Source organism: Bacillus rossius, chromosome 18 (assembly GCF_032445375.1).
Source record: "Bacillus rossius redtenbacheri isolate Brsri chromosome 18, Brsri_v3, whole genome shotgun sequence".
NCBI classification, from domain to species: domain Eukaryota; kingdom Metazoa; phylum Arthropoda; class Insecta; order Phasmatodea; family Bacillidae; genus Bacillus; species Bacillus rossius.
In genome coordinates this window covers 15,108,327-15,123,242 of record NC_086345.1, presented here as the reverse complement: position 1 = coordinate 15,123,242, position 14,916 = coordinate 15,108,327, and the positions used below count along the sequence as shown (strand labels likewise).

The 14,916-nt window shown below is 37.7% G+C and overlaps 1 protein-coding gene across 1 annotated transcript; it reads right to left on the bottom strand.

The window, feature by feature from the left end:
- Positions 1-1,621: 1,621 nt before the first annotated feature.
- On the bottom strand, positions 1,622-14,913 carry LOC134541423 (coiled-coil domain-containing protein 134-like). The gene is made up of 5 exons (XM_063384865.1): positions 14,373-14,913; positions 11,813-11,934; positions 9,452-9,539; positions 4,639-4,817; positions 1,622-1,885 (listed from the first exon to the last, which is right to left on the bottom strand). Exons 1-5 carry the CDS (start codon positions 14,494-14,496, stop codon positions 1,709-1,711), a joined length of 690 nt encoding a protein of 229 aa, XP_063240935.1. The 5' UTR covers positions 14,497-14,913; the 3' UTR covers positions 1,622-1,708.
- Positions 14,914-14,916: the final 3 nt, after the last annotated feature.

Genomic DNA, 14,916 nt, shown 5'->3' with positions numbered 1-14,916 from the left:
TTTTGATCCATCTTTTTTTTCTTTTTTAGTTATTGTTTTATAATTTTTCATTAATACCCAGTTTATACACACTGTTGAATAGTTTGGCCTCATTGATAAAAATATCTTGCTTGAACACACACCACTTATGTTATCAATTATACATTCCTTACAATCAATATGATAATCACCAAATTACTTTTTTTTAAAGTGTGTATTCTTCAATCAGTAACAATATTGCATCAAAGTTCTTTCTAATTTGATATTTTATCACAAAGATGGTTACTGGTAAATTCAGTTTTGTTACCCAAAAGGTGTAATTAGAATTCTTACGACATTATCAGAGCGTGCAAGCATTACAGCTAAAATGAGAAGTGTTAGTTATTACAGTTTTTGTACAACTCCATATGAACTTGTACCTCAAATGTTTTTTTACTGTGTATAAATGATGGTGTAAGTCTTTAAGTTCACTACAGGTGAGCCTTTTTGTGAAAAACAATGTGGATCATTATGCATAACTTATCTCAGAGGACAGAAGGGATAAATAGGCATTTCATACTAGACCAAATGTCCACAAAATTGAATTGCTGTTTGCATTTTTGACGCTGACGCATTAGTTTATATCGAATTATGTATTTTTTAAAAAAAAAAAAAAAAAAAGATAGGCTAATAAAATTCTAAAATACCTTCTGAACCTCTGCAAACTGTATGTGTCCAGGTAGGTGTGGGCCTTAAATATAAGTACTATAGTTAGAGACTGTCCACTAAAATCTTGGGGAAATTATCTCTCAAAAGGTTTTAGCTCTAAATTTTGTAAATAGTGTATCTGATTGTAGCTAATAATGCCTTACCACAGTTAAATTCGGATATCATTGCAATTTTCCTGATACAATTTGCTGTTATAACATTTTTATTGCTGATGTTTTCAGTGTAACACAATCCCTCCTGACTACTCCTTTGCTAGCACGCCACTATGGGGACACGCTCGGGAGATAGTTTACGAAGGCTCAGAAGAAACCACGCCGGGTGGGGTTTTTAGGAGAGTGAAAATGGCTAAAACGCGTGTTATAAGCACAATAATTAGGTGCGAAAGTCTCTCTGAAGATTCACGAAAGCACTAAAGGGACTTGCATTACACCTTTATCTTCATTGTTTTGCCATACATATAATGTTATGGTTACCACTAAAATGTTGCCTCGTGCCAAGATGCAATCCCGCGACTTTTGATTCAGGTGTTGCACCACATTCCAGTGAACATAAGAAGTTGTATAAATAGATGTTCAATGTCGCTGAAACAAGTGCTGCATCACGTGTCAATATCAACAGTTATACAAATTCTAGCAAAGGGTACGTAAGGTATAGAGCAAAACCAGTTTGACTTTTCGACACTGACAGGTAAGAAAAACAAACACGGGAAAATAAGATTTGTGTTCCAGAGATAATTCTGACCAACAAAATAATTTTTTGTGCATTAACTATTTAACATATGTAGTTATTTTCTTGAGGTATTTTTTGATGTTACAAAAAATTTTTACCGCTTTATAAGGGCAAAGACGATGTAGTATAGAGCTCCTCAAAAACTAATTGCCCAAGAGGGTACAAATTATGAAACAGTTAAAACCCGTGGAAAAAAATCCACAAAGACATTATTGACTTTTTAATAAACAACAACCACAACAACATATGTATCACAGCATTGCCTGTCCGTATTATTTACACAGAGCACTGATCATAACTCTCCCAATGTGATTCTCGGACCTCTCTTTCTTTTCTTCTCCTTTGCTTTCTTATCACTTTTTCGTTTCTTCTCTTCACTGCTGTCAAGTTTCTCTTGTTTTTTCTGCTGTTTCCTGTACGGGTTGATGTAGTTTGGACTGCGTTCTGTAATATTTAGTTCCTGCTCCACCTGAAATAACATTTGAAGCTTTAAAAAATTTAGGTTCAAAATCTTTTCCAAGAGGTTTCCACATAATCACTTAAGGCTACCATATAAAACAGATTAAAAAAAAATTCTGAGCCATGAAACTTAAGACCCTGCTACAATGGAGGTTGCCGGTGTGTTGCTAGTCCCAAAGTGTTTTAATACTCCAATAGATAATTGGATGGTGAGGTTAGTTCCACATCCTCATATAGGTGGCAGTGTTATTGTATTTACCAGAAAATAAGTCGACCCTGAACGTAACACGACCCACAATTATACACGTCAAGGTTCCAAGAAAAAATATTAACTCACCTGTTTCCTTTACCTGTTTAGTATGAACGTATGAAGTCATTGCACAGAAACATCCACCAAAAAAAAAAGTAAACAATTTTTTTTTATTCTCTTGCCCCAAATCTCGGTTAGAATTAAAAATGCTTTGACTAAAATGTAATAAGTTCTTTAAATTATTCATGCAATCGGGAATCATGATTTAATACAACTTTCTGGACATACATATCTGCAATGGCGTTTGTCCAAAAAATTGTATGAAATTAATATTTAATGTATTTAATGATGCTTCTACTTAATAAAAAAAATTAATTTAAATTTTGTAATTTTTAAACAATATATAAATATATATTTTTTTCAAAATTTTTACAATACAACTGGTAATAATTTCCCCCATCACTATCACACTAAAGATGATCATTCTCACTGCTGACATTTTCTTGATTACACAGCATGTCATCATTGGTACCATCCATGGCATAGCAATTTGCACGCTTCCATATTGTGATGTGTTTTGCAGTTCTGTTAACAAAGCACCTCTAACCTACATGGTTGTTCAAATACAGTATGTCCATAAAAGAAGGACCCAGTTTCAATAGTATATTATAACGGTTTAATTTAGACTATTTACAACAAATCAAAATCATACATCAAACTGAAGGTAAACTAACCTAGGTTTTTTTTTTTTTTTTTTTTTTTACAAATGTTCAATATATGCATCTTTAGTTATATGGCACACAGCCAACTTAAAGCCAAATCTTCCCACAGTTTGGTTAACAGAGTACTGAGTAATGGAAGCAATAGCCTCTTTAATTCTGTGTCTCAACTCTGAAAAATTATTAGGTAGCGCAGAACGTAGACACAATCTTTTAAAAAGTTCGAAAGGAGAAAATCGCATAGCGTTATGTCAGGTGAACGTGAAGGCCAGCGAAAAAGTGCTCAGTCGTCTCAACCATCACGAAAAATCCAACGGTCACTGGGACTTTGACATTCAACCACTATTGTACAAAGAGATTCCAACAGGCTCCATCCTGTTGTGAAATAAAGTTTACAGGTACACCCTCAACTAATCAAGGATTATGAAGTCCCATTAAAAATTAAAAAAAAGGTATTTAATACCGCACAAATGAGTTTATCTCATCAGTGAACACTGGTATATAACAAACTCACAAGGTACACTATGTCAAGTATTCGTAAGCAAACGAATATTAGTTATTTCGAAGTATTAGTATTCGAGGTCAAATTGAATACGAATAGTTTATTATTCGTATTCGAAAATTCGAATATTCACACAGGCCTACTTATTAGTTCCATTTTTTTACATAATCCCATTGGAACATTTTACTAACACTCAAAAATTTACAGATTTATTTATATTTTGCTTAGTTCTTTTCTAGACATGATCATTACAAGTTATTTTATTGTACAAGTTCATAATACGTCCATACAAATGAGACTAATTTGGTGAAATAAGTAATAAGAAATTTTTAGTTCCATACAGGTATTATTTTGATTCTAGTTATAACCTAGTCTTTTAATTTTTACTTTGTTCGCTCTTGTTGGTGCCTGCTTATGTTAGCATCAAAATAATAATGATTTTTTTTGCGTGTTTTTTATGTCTGTTTTGTTTTTTTTGTCTTTGTAATTAGCATTTTCTCACTATTTGTTATTTCAATTTGTTATAATATTGTTGTGTTTTTGTTTGTATGTCTTAAAGCCTGCTACCAAGGTTTTGCTACTGTTAGTAGGCATGTGACAAATCTTAAATAAATATTTGTTAAATAATGCACCATTTTTATGAATAAGAAATAAAATGTAAAAAATTAAAAAACAGTATCACTGAAATGTTCTGTTTTGTACACGAAACTGATAAAAAAAAATTAAACCACAAAATCACATCCCCCAGCTGTAGAGCAACACAAAATCACATCCCCCAGCTGTAGAGCAACACAAAATCACATCCCGCAGCTGTAGAGAAACACAAAATCACGTCCTGCAGCTGTAGAGCAACACAAAATCACATCCCTCCAGCTGTAGAGCGACACAAAATCGCGTCCCCCAGCTGTAGAGCGACACAAAATCGCGTCCCCCAGCTGTAGAGCGACACAAAATCATGTCCCCCAGCTGTAGAGCGACACAAAATCGCGTCCCCCAGCTGTAGAGCGATACAAAATCACGTCCCCCAGCTGCAGAGCGACACAAAATCACGTCCCCCAGCTGTAGAGCTACACAAAATCACGTCCCCCAGCTGCAGAGCGACACAAAATCACGTCCCCCCAGCTGTAGAGCTACACTAAATCACGTCCCCCAGCTGTAGAGAAACACAAAATCACGTCCCCCAGCTGCAGAGTGACACAAAATCACGTCCCCCCAGCTGTAGAGCAAACCAAAATCACGTCCCCCCAGCTGCAGAGCAACACAAAATCACGTCAAGTGAGGGAGACGCTCACCAGGTGGACGAGTTTGCGCGTCGCGGTGTCCAGCAGCGACGTCTGGCTGGAGAAGCTCAGGCTCCAGTGGTACAGCACCTCCCACTCGTGCCGCGAGCGCAGGACCTGCGCCGCCGCGCCGGGCAGACGCAGCACCAGGTCCCCGAACAGCGCCGTGTTCTCCAGGACCTTGGCCAGCGCTGCGGCCGATCACCAGCGTTTTTCTGAGTCTTTCAGTCGGTCGGTGAGCGAGTCTTTCAGTTCTAGCCATCCAGGGCCGGATTTAGAGGTCTGGAGGCCTCGGGGCAACAGAGGAGCGGAGGGCCCCCCTGGCCACCAAATTATTTTCCAAATAAAATGAACAATTTTTTTTTTTTCGGTCAAGTTTTTCCAATTAAATAATTTATTGTGAAATCAAGTAGATTCTCTTAGTATTAAAAAAAAAACATACATAGATATAATCGGAGACAAAGAATTATGTGAAATTAAATTTTTTTTTGGTGTTACTGAATGTTTCTGTTGATATTTAACAATGATATAATCATGCACGTACAAAGTACTGTAGGTAAAGGTAAAACAGAGAAGAAAGAATATCAAAGGAAAAGATGTTTATTAGTGTTTACTTGTCGGAATTTGAAAGATTTTTTTTTTCCGAAGTCTCTATTGTGGGGGGCCCTTCCGTTTGTGGGGGCCCTCCGTTTGTGGAGACCCCGGGGCTTTCGCCCTAAATCCGGACCTGGTAATGTCCGACCTCAGTAACAAACTCATGTTTGAAAAACACTTACGAAACTCTGACACAAAACTTTAAAGTAGAATTCTTTAAAATAACGCATAGTGTGATAAATAAACGCAAATTGTGTTTTTCAACTACGTACATTTCTGGACGCGAAAGACACGTAAGTTTCTGCCGGAGCAGCTACGTCGACTATTGAATCGTTCCCTTTTGCAGACCGAAATTTTAAACTATTAAATGAAACAGGTCCGATGAGAGCAAATAAAACTTGAAAAAAAAAAAAAATACTAAACCCCGGCTTTGGACCTGATTATCGAAAAGGAATTTGATGAATTTGATTAAAATACTGGCCATCTTTTTAAAATTAATTTAACAGTTAATACTATGATGTTTCCCGTTCGTCTTTGTGTATTTTGGTTCGCCCCATCAGACACAGATGGCAGCACCCGGTTACACATTTATGTTCCACGTGACTTCCGTCGCATTCACAAAATATCTCTCTCCAAATGCTGTATACTGAGAGCTAAGATTGTGCACATCAAAAACTCGCGAACTGTGCATCCGAAACATTGCTTGCCGTCAGAGTCTTAAACAAAAGCATAATAAAATCCACAAGACAATGTGCGTTAATGTGAGTCAAATAAAAATTTTACTAAGTGAATTTACAGGACTTCTTATTTAATATCAGTTTAAGGCTCCTTAAGCAAAAAAAATATCAAAACCAAGGGCTTTTTAAGGACCTTAAGTAGGGGTCAATTAACAGCAATAAAAATATTATGGGCCAATTGGTACCCTGCTAAGCGGTTTTTAGTATCAAAAACTGATTTTACGGCATTTTGGTTTGTGATGTAATTTAACCACAAGTAACTGAGCATTATGCCATCTTATAACATGTTGTCTTGTTTCATTTAATTTTTTTTTTTTGCAGTTAAGTAGTAATTTCCTGTCAGTGTGGGTGGCGGTGGGTTTCCGAGCCTTGACGAGACGAAAAATGGCCCGTTGGTCGACCACTGCTAATCCTGAGGATTTCTTTAAAAAAAAAAAAAATTAGCTTTGAAAAGTTTTCAACACAATTATTTGAGAACAAATAGTACAAATAGTACAAATAGTATAGTTTACGTGATCCCTACTATGTACTTCCCTAGGCAGGGTTTCCACACTTCTACTTAAACAGGATGGCTAGCAAAACCTGTCCTCTTTCAGGGGCTTGGAAAAATATTTTCCTTCACCACCGATATTATTTAGTTGCCAACAACTATTAATAATTAAAATTAAAATTTGCAACGCGTTGGCACACCATACCTCACTATAACAGCCCGAAGCTGTAAATTATTTTATTGCATGGCTGAAGACGCTGAATTTCTCAAGAGCAAAAAAAGGATGAAAGGAAAATGTTTCGTAACATATACAGGTTTTGGAAGGAGGAAGAAAGGATGTGTGGTGGAAATAGTACAAATAAAAATAATTATCTGCTATAAAATTAATTTTTCAATAAGTTCATCATTAAAAATAGTCGTTTAAGCTTCCCTGACTACCTAGGAAACACCCTGATATTTTTCCTGACTTTGCCCTGTTGCTGAAAATCCCCCCGATTTCTCCAGATTTTTTTCTGTTCCTAGCCACCCTGTTTAAATAAAAAAATTGCCACCAGTTTTCCCTTTCTGACCAAATATATTTTTACTCTCATCAATCAACATTGCAAGCTGACATTAATACAGTAAAACAGTGATTAACTGTCACAGACCAGTAACAAGATTTCACTGGGGGCTTGGAACAAAAATGAAAATAAAATCCTTTAAAAGTAAATAATACATACACATTGCACTTATTTTTACAAAACAATCAACATAAACTTCAATACATGTAGGAGCAGTACCGTACAGAAAGAAGTCTGTCTGTTTCTCAGTTTGTTGACACACATATTTTTTTTAAATGATGACAGACAACAGAATATGATGATTACGAATGACAGTTAATCACAGTTTTACTGTATATCAAAATACAACCACTTATCATAATGCACTATAACCACACACATCATGTCAATTTGACTTTAATACATTTTTGCTTGCAACCAGCTGAGTAACAATCAACATTATATTGTTCTTAAAATCTGAGGGCGTACCGGTGTTGAGGTGAGAATATCGGTGGAAATTAATGGGCGCCACCACGTGAGTGGGCACGTGGACCCGGCTGAAAGACTCTAACTCAGGGCGTTACGTGGCCCGTGTGCGGCGAGATATTAGCCCTCCAGATGTTTTACGCAGCTCCTGTCCCTAACTAAGCCCGCTCTCAGCGTCGGGCACGCTCCTAATTGTCGCAGTGGGCTCTCAGGGCGTCCCACACGCCGCTGACCAGGTTAAGGACCCACGTGGCCCCCCGAACACAAAACACGTGACACAGTTAATTGGTTTTTATTCTACTCACGGTACACATCCTTACACGATCCTCCGTTGATACAACTATAAAACGTCTGAGGCACGAATCATATTAGGTGAGGAGGCGAACCACGCACGTGGCCGCCTCAAGCCGTTACTTAATACGCAGATGAAATAAAAACTCCGAAGAGTGAATAATTATTACTAATGCAGTCTCTCCGACCGAGAGAGGCCCCGAGGATGAAAAGAAAACGATTTGGATAAATTAATTTACAGAACTACTACTCGGTGAACCAACGGTGATGTCCTCGGGGTGTCTGCAGAGACGTCCGCTCTCGGCCGGCTTTAGAAGGAGACTGGGATGAGCTCATGGCTTGCGGGAGGCAACATGGCGCCCTTCGCGCCCAACACAATTACCGTTACAACTTAGCTGTGGCGTGCCCCGGGTTACTATTAAAAAATACATCAATCCTTTTACAAAAATTATTAAATTACTTCCATGTCCAGACCGTCTGTAATAATTACTTATAAGAATAAAACATGGTTCAAATGAGTTGCATGCTAGTTCCTCCGTCGCCCGCTAGGGAGCGTCCTTGTTTGTGCTTGCACTTATTAAATAACAAAACATCATGAATTCGTTAATTAAAAGATACTCACATGAATAGCCATCGTTACACTGTTTTGGGGCGGAAAGAAAAAGGATTACAATATTTATTAATATATATTAGGGGTGCGGCGCACTGCATCTAAGCGCCCTCTTGCTGTAGTTCGTGTCGCGCAGTTTGAATCTCACATGACTACGTGCGTCACGACACAAATGTTGGGCAGGAAAGGTGGTGGGAAAGGGAACGGAGGATGATCAGGCTCGTGGGGCGGAGCCCCGGCTGACGTCAAATCCTTAAATCAATGAACAGTTAATTCTTTGATTTAAATAAAGACTGGTTTTAAGACATTATAGGAATACACTAAAATTGAAAATTACAGTAAAACCTACTAGTTTATTCGGCCCTTGATCCGGATCTCCGAATAATCTATATCAGATTTGGAGACATTTTATTTAATGTTCACATAAAATTTTTTTAACTACGTCAGCAAGAACGTAATTAAAAGTACGCCAAATGTTCACTTTTTAGGTAGATTTGATGTACATTTCCTGCACAGATGGCAGAATTATGGTGATAAAATACTTTTTGTTGAGTTTAAGAAAAGCGCACAAGCTGACAAACATCGTCAGCCCGACATTGTTCCAGCTGAACTCCAGCTGAGTGTTTATGTAACCACGCTTCATTCGAAAGCCATATATTTTGAAACAGAAGAAACTGCACGAATTCTTTGCTAAGAAATTATGTAAAAAGCTATCTTTATATTTTTTTTTAATGTCTCTTTAAACAATATAGAGCACGTGTGCTAGGTATTTGAGTTACAAAACTTAATTTTTTTTATTGTAATAAACAGTAAGTCTGCTCATTGCCAATATTACCAGGATTATCCGGATTGCCTTTGGTCCCAGTTAGTCCGAATAAACGAGATCTAACTGTACAACCAAATGTTTGTTCGATTTCCTTTTTTTTTTCCCCCTCCAGATTCTGATGACAACTCTTTGATTCCTCAAGTTTTCCTTGTTTTACATGTTTCTTCTCCTGTCCACTGGAACCCCGCTAACCGACTTGACTTGGAGCAGACTGCAGCAACAATATCGCCAGGGTGTGTTCCAACAACTCACCATCTCTAGTATTTTCTTCCTCCGGAAAGGCGCTGCTTCCCGGAATGTAGCCAGACCCTTCAAGAACGGCTCGACTGCTCTGTATAGTCTGCGGGTCAGAAAATATTTGATTACTCACAGTGAACGCTCTTCAAACCACCATCAGACTGTTGGCTGCAAATATCCAGGTGAATAAACTTCAAGACTTTTTTTTAGGACATTTTAATTCACTTTTCTAACAACTTTTTTTATATCATAGAATAATTTTTATAAACATGTAATAAGAGAAATTAACAATATACAAAATACAGTTACATTATGCTTTACTATTTGCGGAAAACATGTTGATTTTTATGTTGAAAAGTTTATATATAAGTTGTAACATGTGAGCAGTGAGCCAAGGTAGTGGGCACCGGACATCAAAAACACACAAAAATAAAATGGTTGTCTGTAAAGTTGGTTTACGGACAATAGTTTAACGTGACGTCATAACAAAACATTGATGAAATGATTGCATACTTTTATGAATAAAATTGAATAATTTTTATTGAATTATCACTATTTTGTAGGGATAAAAGAAGGAGTGAAATGAAATCTACAATTTAATTGATAAATTTACTTTTATTTGCACTCATTAATTCAAATATGTTGATTACTTTAACGAAGAGATTATTTTAACTATAACTTTTATACATGTTTGCTATTTAACTACTTCCAATCTGTGTTATTCTGTTAAGGATAGGACGATGATAGGAAAAGTAGGAAACGAATGGGAGTGTTTCAAGTTTAATGTGCCTCGAAAAAGTTAAATCAATGGTTGTTCCAATCGAGTGGAAGAGAGATAGATGCGGCGGAAGCGTACAATGAGTGTAACGGGACACGGCGTAACGGGACAATGTGCGTAAGTGGACACTTTTTTGTGCGTGCTGCCGGCGTTCATCGATTTATTAGACGTCACGTCAAAAGTACGGAAATGTAAAACAACTTTGACAAAACAGGAAATACATTGTCAAAAAAGACATTCAACATAAAGCAAATCATAGTGTGAATAATTAAAACAATATGAAACACAATGCACTACAATGCAATAAATATATTACCTATCTACTTTTACAATGAGTGTTACTTTTTGAAAAAAGAAAAAAAAAATATTATATTTGATATATTTTTTTTTTCCAGTTCAGAACCTATGTTAAGAAATTAAAATTTTATAAATTTCAACATGTTTCACAAAATTATTATTAACATAATAATCGATTTACAAAGATACAGGTTTAAAGATAAGCATGTTTCATTGTTAAAAGTTGTACAATCTGTCTAATGTTCAGAGTTAGGTAAGTTTTCACGATCTTTAAATAAATATATATTTTTTTTTTAGATTATGAAAACTTTGTTTCAATTACGAGAACACTGTATTCATACAAATATATGGAGTGAAAATTCATAAATCAACCAAGGACAAGATTTCAAACGACGAGAGAAAATCTGTGCCGAGAACGCCAGTTGTAGTACAAGGGAATTTGAATTTCGTGGGCGATCTTCGGGCTGAGCCGCTAGGAACATCGCCAGCGTTCGCCATGTTAAAAGACTCGAGTTTCCTATATTGTCCTACTACAATACTTGGTTAAACACTTTCTCTGTTATTTACAATTAAAATAAAAATTTGTTTGGCTCCAACTTCAAAGACGTATACCAGCCTTGGCAAGAGCTTTAGACCGAAAGTCGTGGAGATGTTTTTTTCAACTTATTAAGTCGTGATTATGGATGGGCGTTATTTAAACGTAGCTGTTATATTTTAACCGTTATCAAACAATAACAGTTACATTATTGTATAATATTTTGTAAATATTATTTTTTTAAGATAATCTCCCTATTTTAATTAAAATGTGCGTACTTAGTTAAGTCATTTATATATTAAATATTACAGCATTAAACACTCGATGTTTAGTAAGAACAAATCTTCGTCTGGTTATAACACCATGACAGCATTCACTTTTAATACGTATGAGTTCTCCCAGAATTCTCAAATAAAAGTTATTCAATAACGGTTTAAATGTCCTGTTATTCACTAAGGACTGTTACGGAAATAACTGTTACAGAATAATAACCGTTTAGATTACCACTAGTCGTGATGAGCAGTAGCGGATCCAGAGGGAGGGGGGGGGCTAAGGGGCTCAAGCCCCCTCCAAAAGCATCTGGGTCCACTATTGTTTTAGTGTTTGCCTTGATAAAGCCTAGCCTCAGCTGGGTCAAGCCCCTCCCAAACCAAAATCCTGGATCCGCCACTGGTGATGAGCCTACAGCCAAAATTTGTCTGTCAAAGTCAGACCCACCCTGCAGACACCCCTGAAAGCGGGAGGGGGGGGGGGGGAAAGCACTCACGCTGAACACCTTCTCCGCAATGAGCGTCACCATCTTGTGCTGATTGTCGCTGCGTTCCAAGGCCACCAGTCTCTTCACCGCATCCAGCTGCTCTGCCCGCTTGTGCTTGAACAACCGAGTGACTGACAGGACGTTAAGTTCAAAAGCATTCACAAAAGGCTCATACCTTTTTTTTCATACCTAAAAATTAAGGAGTTTTTTAAAGATCATAATGACTTCAGATGTATGTACGTGAATATCAATAAATTTATTATTTTTCCTCACAGAAGCCAAAATGTATTTCACGATATACCGCCATAAGTTTTAACGTCTACATACATCATTTCTAGAGACCTGCAAAAATTCGCGGTTTCGATGGCCTTCAGGATAGACTGCACATACCCCATGTACACTCGGGCAAATAACGCAAGTTCATTGGCTGCCGACTTGTAAGTCGTCTCAGCTGGTTTTTCTGTGATTCGATCCTTGAGGGTTTATAACTGGTTGAGATTCGTCCAGATGAACAGTAAGCCAATAGCAAAATTATCTAAGAGGTGTATATGTGTTTGAATTCTAGCCTATCACCGAATGAATCCGCGAATTTTGCAGGTCTTTAATCATTTCTTTCATAATGAAATATCAGTATCACAAAATAGACTAATCTAGACTATACTCTAGTTCACTATACCAAAAAAAAAATATATATTCAAAAAATAAAATATATATGAAAAAAACAGTGTTTATTGTTCTCGGCTCAAAACCCCCATACTCCAGCGCTTTTCCTGTAAGAAAGTAGGGATGGTAATGACATACACGATGCCATCTTGGTGACATCATCAGTAGTGTTATAGAATCAGGGTGGGGGTAACAGGTGTACTACAAGAAAACCCACCAACTCTTAAGTAAGGTCCGCCATATTTCCCACTTGCGAAAAATCTGGGTTTCACCTCGCCGGGACTCGAACCTGTATCACTTTGGTGGAAAGCAAGTGGCTCCTTCCTTAAAAAAAAAAATTTGTTAAAGTTTTTTAAACAATGTACGGTTGGTTCAAAGTTAAATAAGCAATTTTGAACATGTGCTCAGCATTATTGCCCCGTCAAAACATTCAGACACCAAACTCCGGTCTCAATAAGTTGGCAAAAGAAAATAGCTCTAACCAAGTCAAATTTTATGTGGTTGTGTCTTGTATGATTTTCAGTGCTTTTTTTGGTTATTATAAATTTTAAAAAAAAGAAAGCATCAAAGGATGGTTATTTAATGTGATATATAGATTTCTGTGAATTCTTCTGCCATTAGTAGGCAACTATATGAAATACGTAGATTTTATTTTATTTTATCGATTCATTACATTTGACTTGAAAGTGGGCTTTCATCCGGTGGAAAGGAGTTCTCTCCATACGCACTCTCCTCCCGCCTTTAGTCTTCCCCTCGCCCTGTTGTCACTAGGGAGGCATGCTTGCCTATTTCTGTTCACCTCCGTTCCCTCCGAAGCTTCCACCCGTGTCACACCAACCCTAGTTCTCAGCTACCACCAGCCCCCTCTCTCCCTTAATCCCCCAATATAGCCTAACCTTTTCAACCTCCTCCACCCCTGCAATGCTTCCCACCCCAACTTCTTAATCATCTCAGACAGACTCAGACTCAGACGCAAAGAGCACCGCAGTTGCGGCGGTGTCCAGATCTTCCCCACGGACCTTGAAAATCTGGGAGAGGGCCACGCGGAGCATTCGCGCCGGTTCGTACCCATATCCCCAGCAGGTCTCCAAGGTCAAGAGCCTCTAGCCGATAGACTAATGTAGGTAAGGGAAGTCGGCAAATTGGATCCGTAACTTCGGGATAAGGATTGGCTCTGAGGACCGGGGTGTTTCGGGCTTGGTCGGGAAGTGGGTTCGCGCTAACGTGCCGGGCCTGGGCGAGGTGATTATGGTGAAGTTCTGTCTTGTGCAGGATGAATCCTTCAGGATCCGAGCTCGGTCCCGTGCCTTGGCCGCCCGCGGATCTTCCTTGCTGCGAGGTGGTCCTGCCGCAGCTTTCGGGCCCCGGTGGTTCCCCTCTTCGGCCGCCATTAAACGGTCGACTCAGAACTGGCACGGACCCCTTCCTTTCACCACGTACCCATCACCCACCTCGCTGCTCTACGCTGCACCTCGGTCACTAGGTTGAAGTTCCCAGATCACAGCCGCACACTCCCATCGTTGGAGTATGCCTTCTTCCTGTCCCTCCTCCATGCCCCCAGTGCCTTACTCTCAACTCTTGCCACCTGCTGAACCTGTTTAGCAGACACTCTGCTCTTCCATGTAATGTTTTTTTGTCTCTTATAAAAGTTTTTTTTTTTTTGCGGATGCTTAAAATAGAAGTGTTCACTTGAAATACACCCCTATTAAAGAAATTTGAGTATGTGTAGGGCTAATCAATATAACAGTTTAAGCATTTTATGATAAAAAAAAATTGTCAAATTTGTAGCCAAAAAGTTGATAAATAAAACCTCTTGAAAAGGATTTACAACACTTTGCAACTGTTATTTTTTGTTTGCAACTGTACGCTACTGTCCAAGGCAAATTGTAATTTTAATAAAGGATACAGAGTTGCTCTGCTGATTTAGATCCTTCGTTAACATCTTCGCTTTCTTTGGCTGTCTTATCAAATTCTGAGATGACGAGGGTAAAACAGCAAAATGATACGGCCAAAGGAATACGGTATTCCATTACATTAATATCATACAGAAAAAATATACAAGCCCACTACATAAGTATTGCTTCTAGTTACTCAAAAATTAAAATATTTTTCGAAATATTCCATTCGCATGTGCATTAACATAAGGAATTGCACCTAACCTTTACTAGTTTATGTCAACGTATTGTAAAATAAACACGTGTTGATGCGTACAAGCTTACCACTCGTACACCATTTATTAAAGTTTTTTCACTCGGAGGTTTTTCGCATTATTTTTTCAAAAACCCGGTTTAAATTCATTTTATATAGTAATATTGTCATATCGTAATTATGAATTATTGAAGTACTAATGAAGAAAGAAAAAACGTATAAAGCACAAACATATTGTCACAACAATCTAGATCTATTATCATTTTCGCTTTTGTTTTTACGTTATTTACCTTGGGAACACT

Excerpts from the sequence above, each read along its gene's own strand:
- LOC134541423 (XM_063384865.1), bottom strand. The coding sequence starts at position 14,496 with ATGGAATACCGTATTCCTTTGGCCGTATCATTTTGCTGTTTTACCCTC. Across the intron at positions 4,818-9,451 it reads GGAAGAAAATACTAGAGATG|CGCTGGCCAAGGTCCTGGAG; the intron begins GTGAGTTGTTGG and ends GATCGGCCGCAG. Across the intron at positions 1,886-4,638 it reads CGCGCAAACTCGTCCACCTG|GTGGAGCAGGAACTAAATAT; the intron begins GTGAGCGTCTCC and ends ATGTTATTTCAG.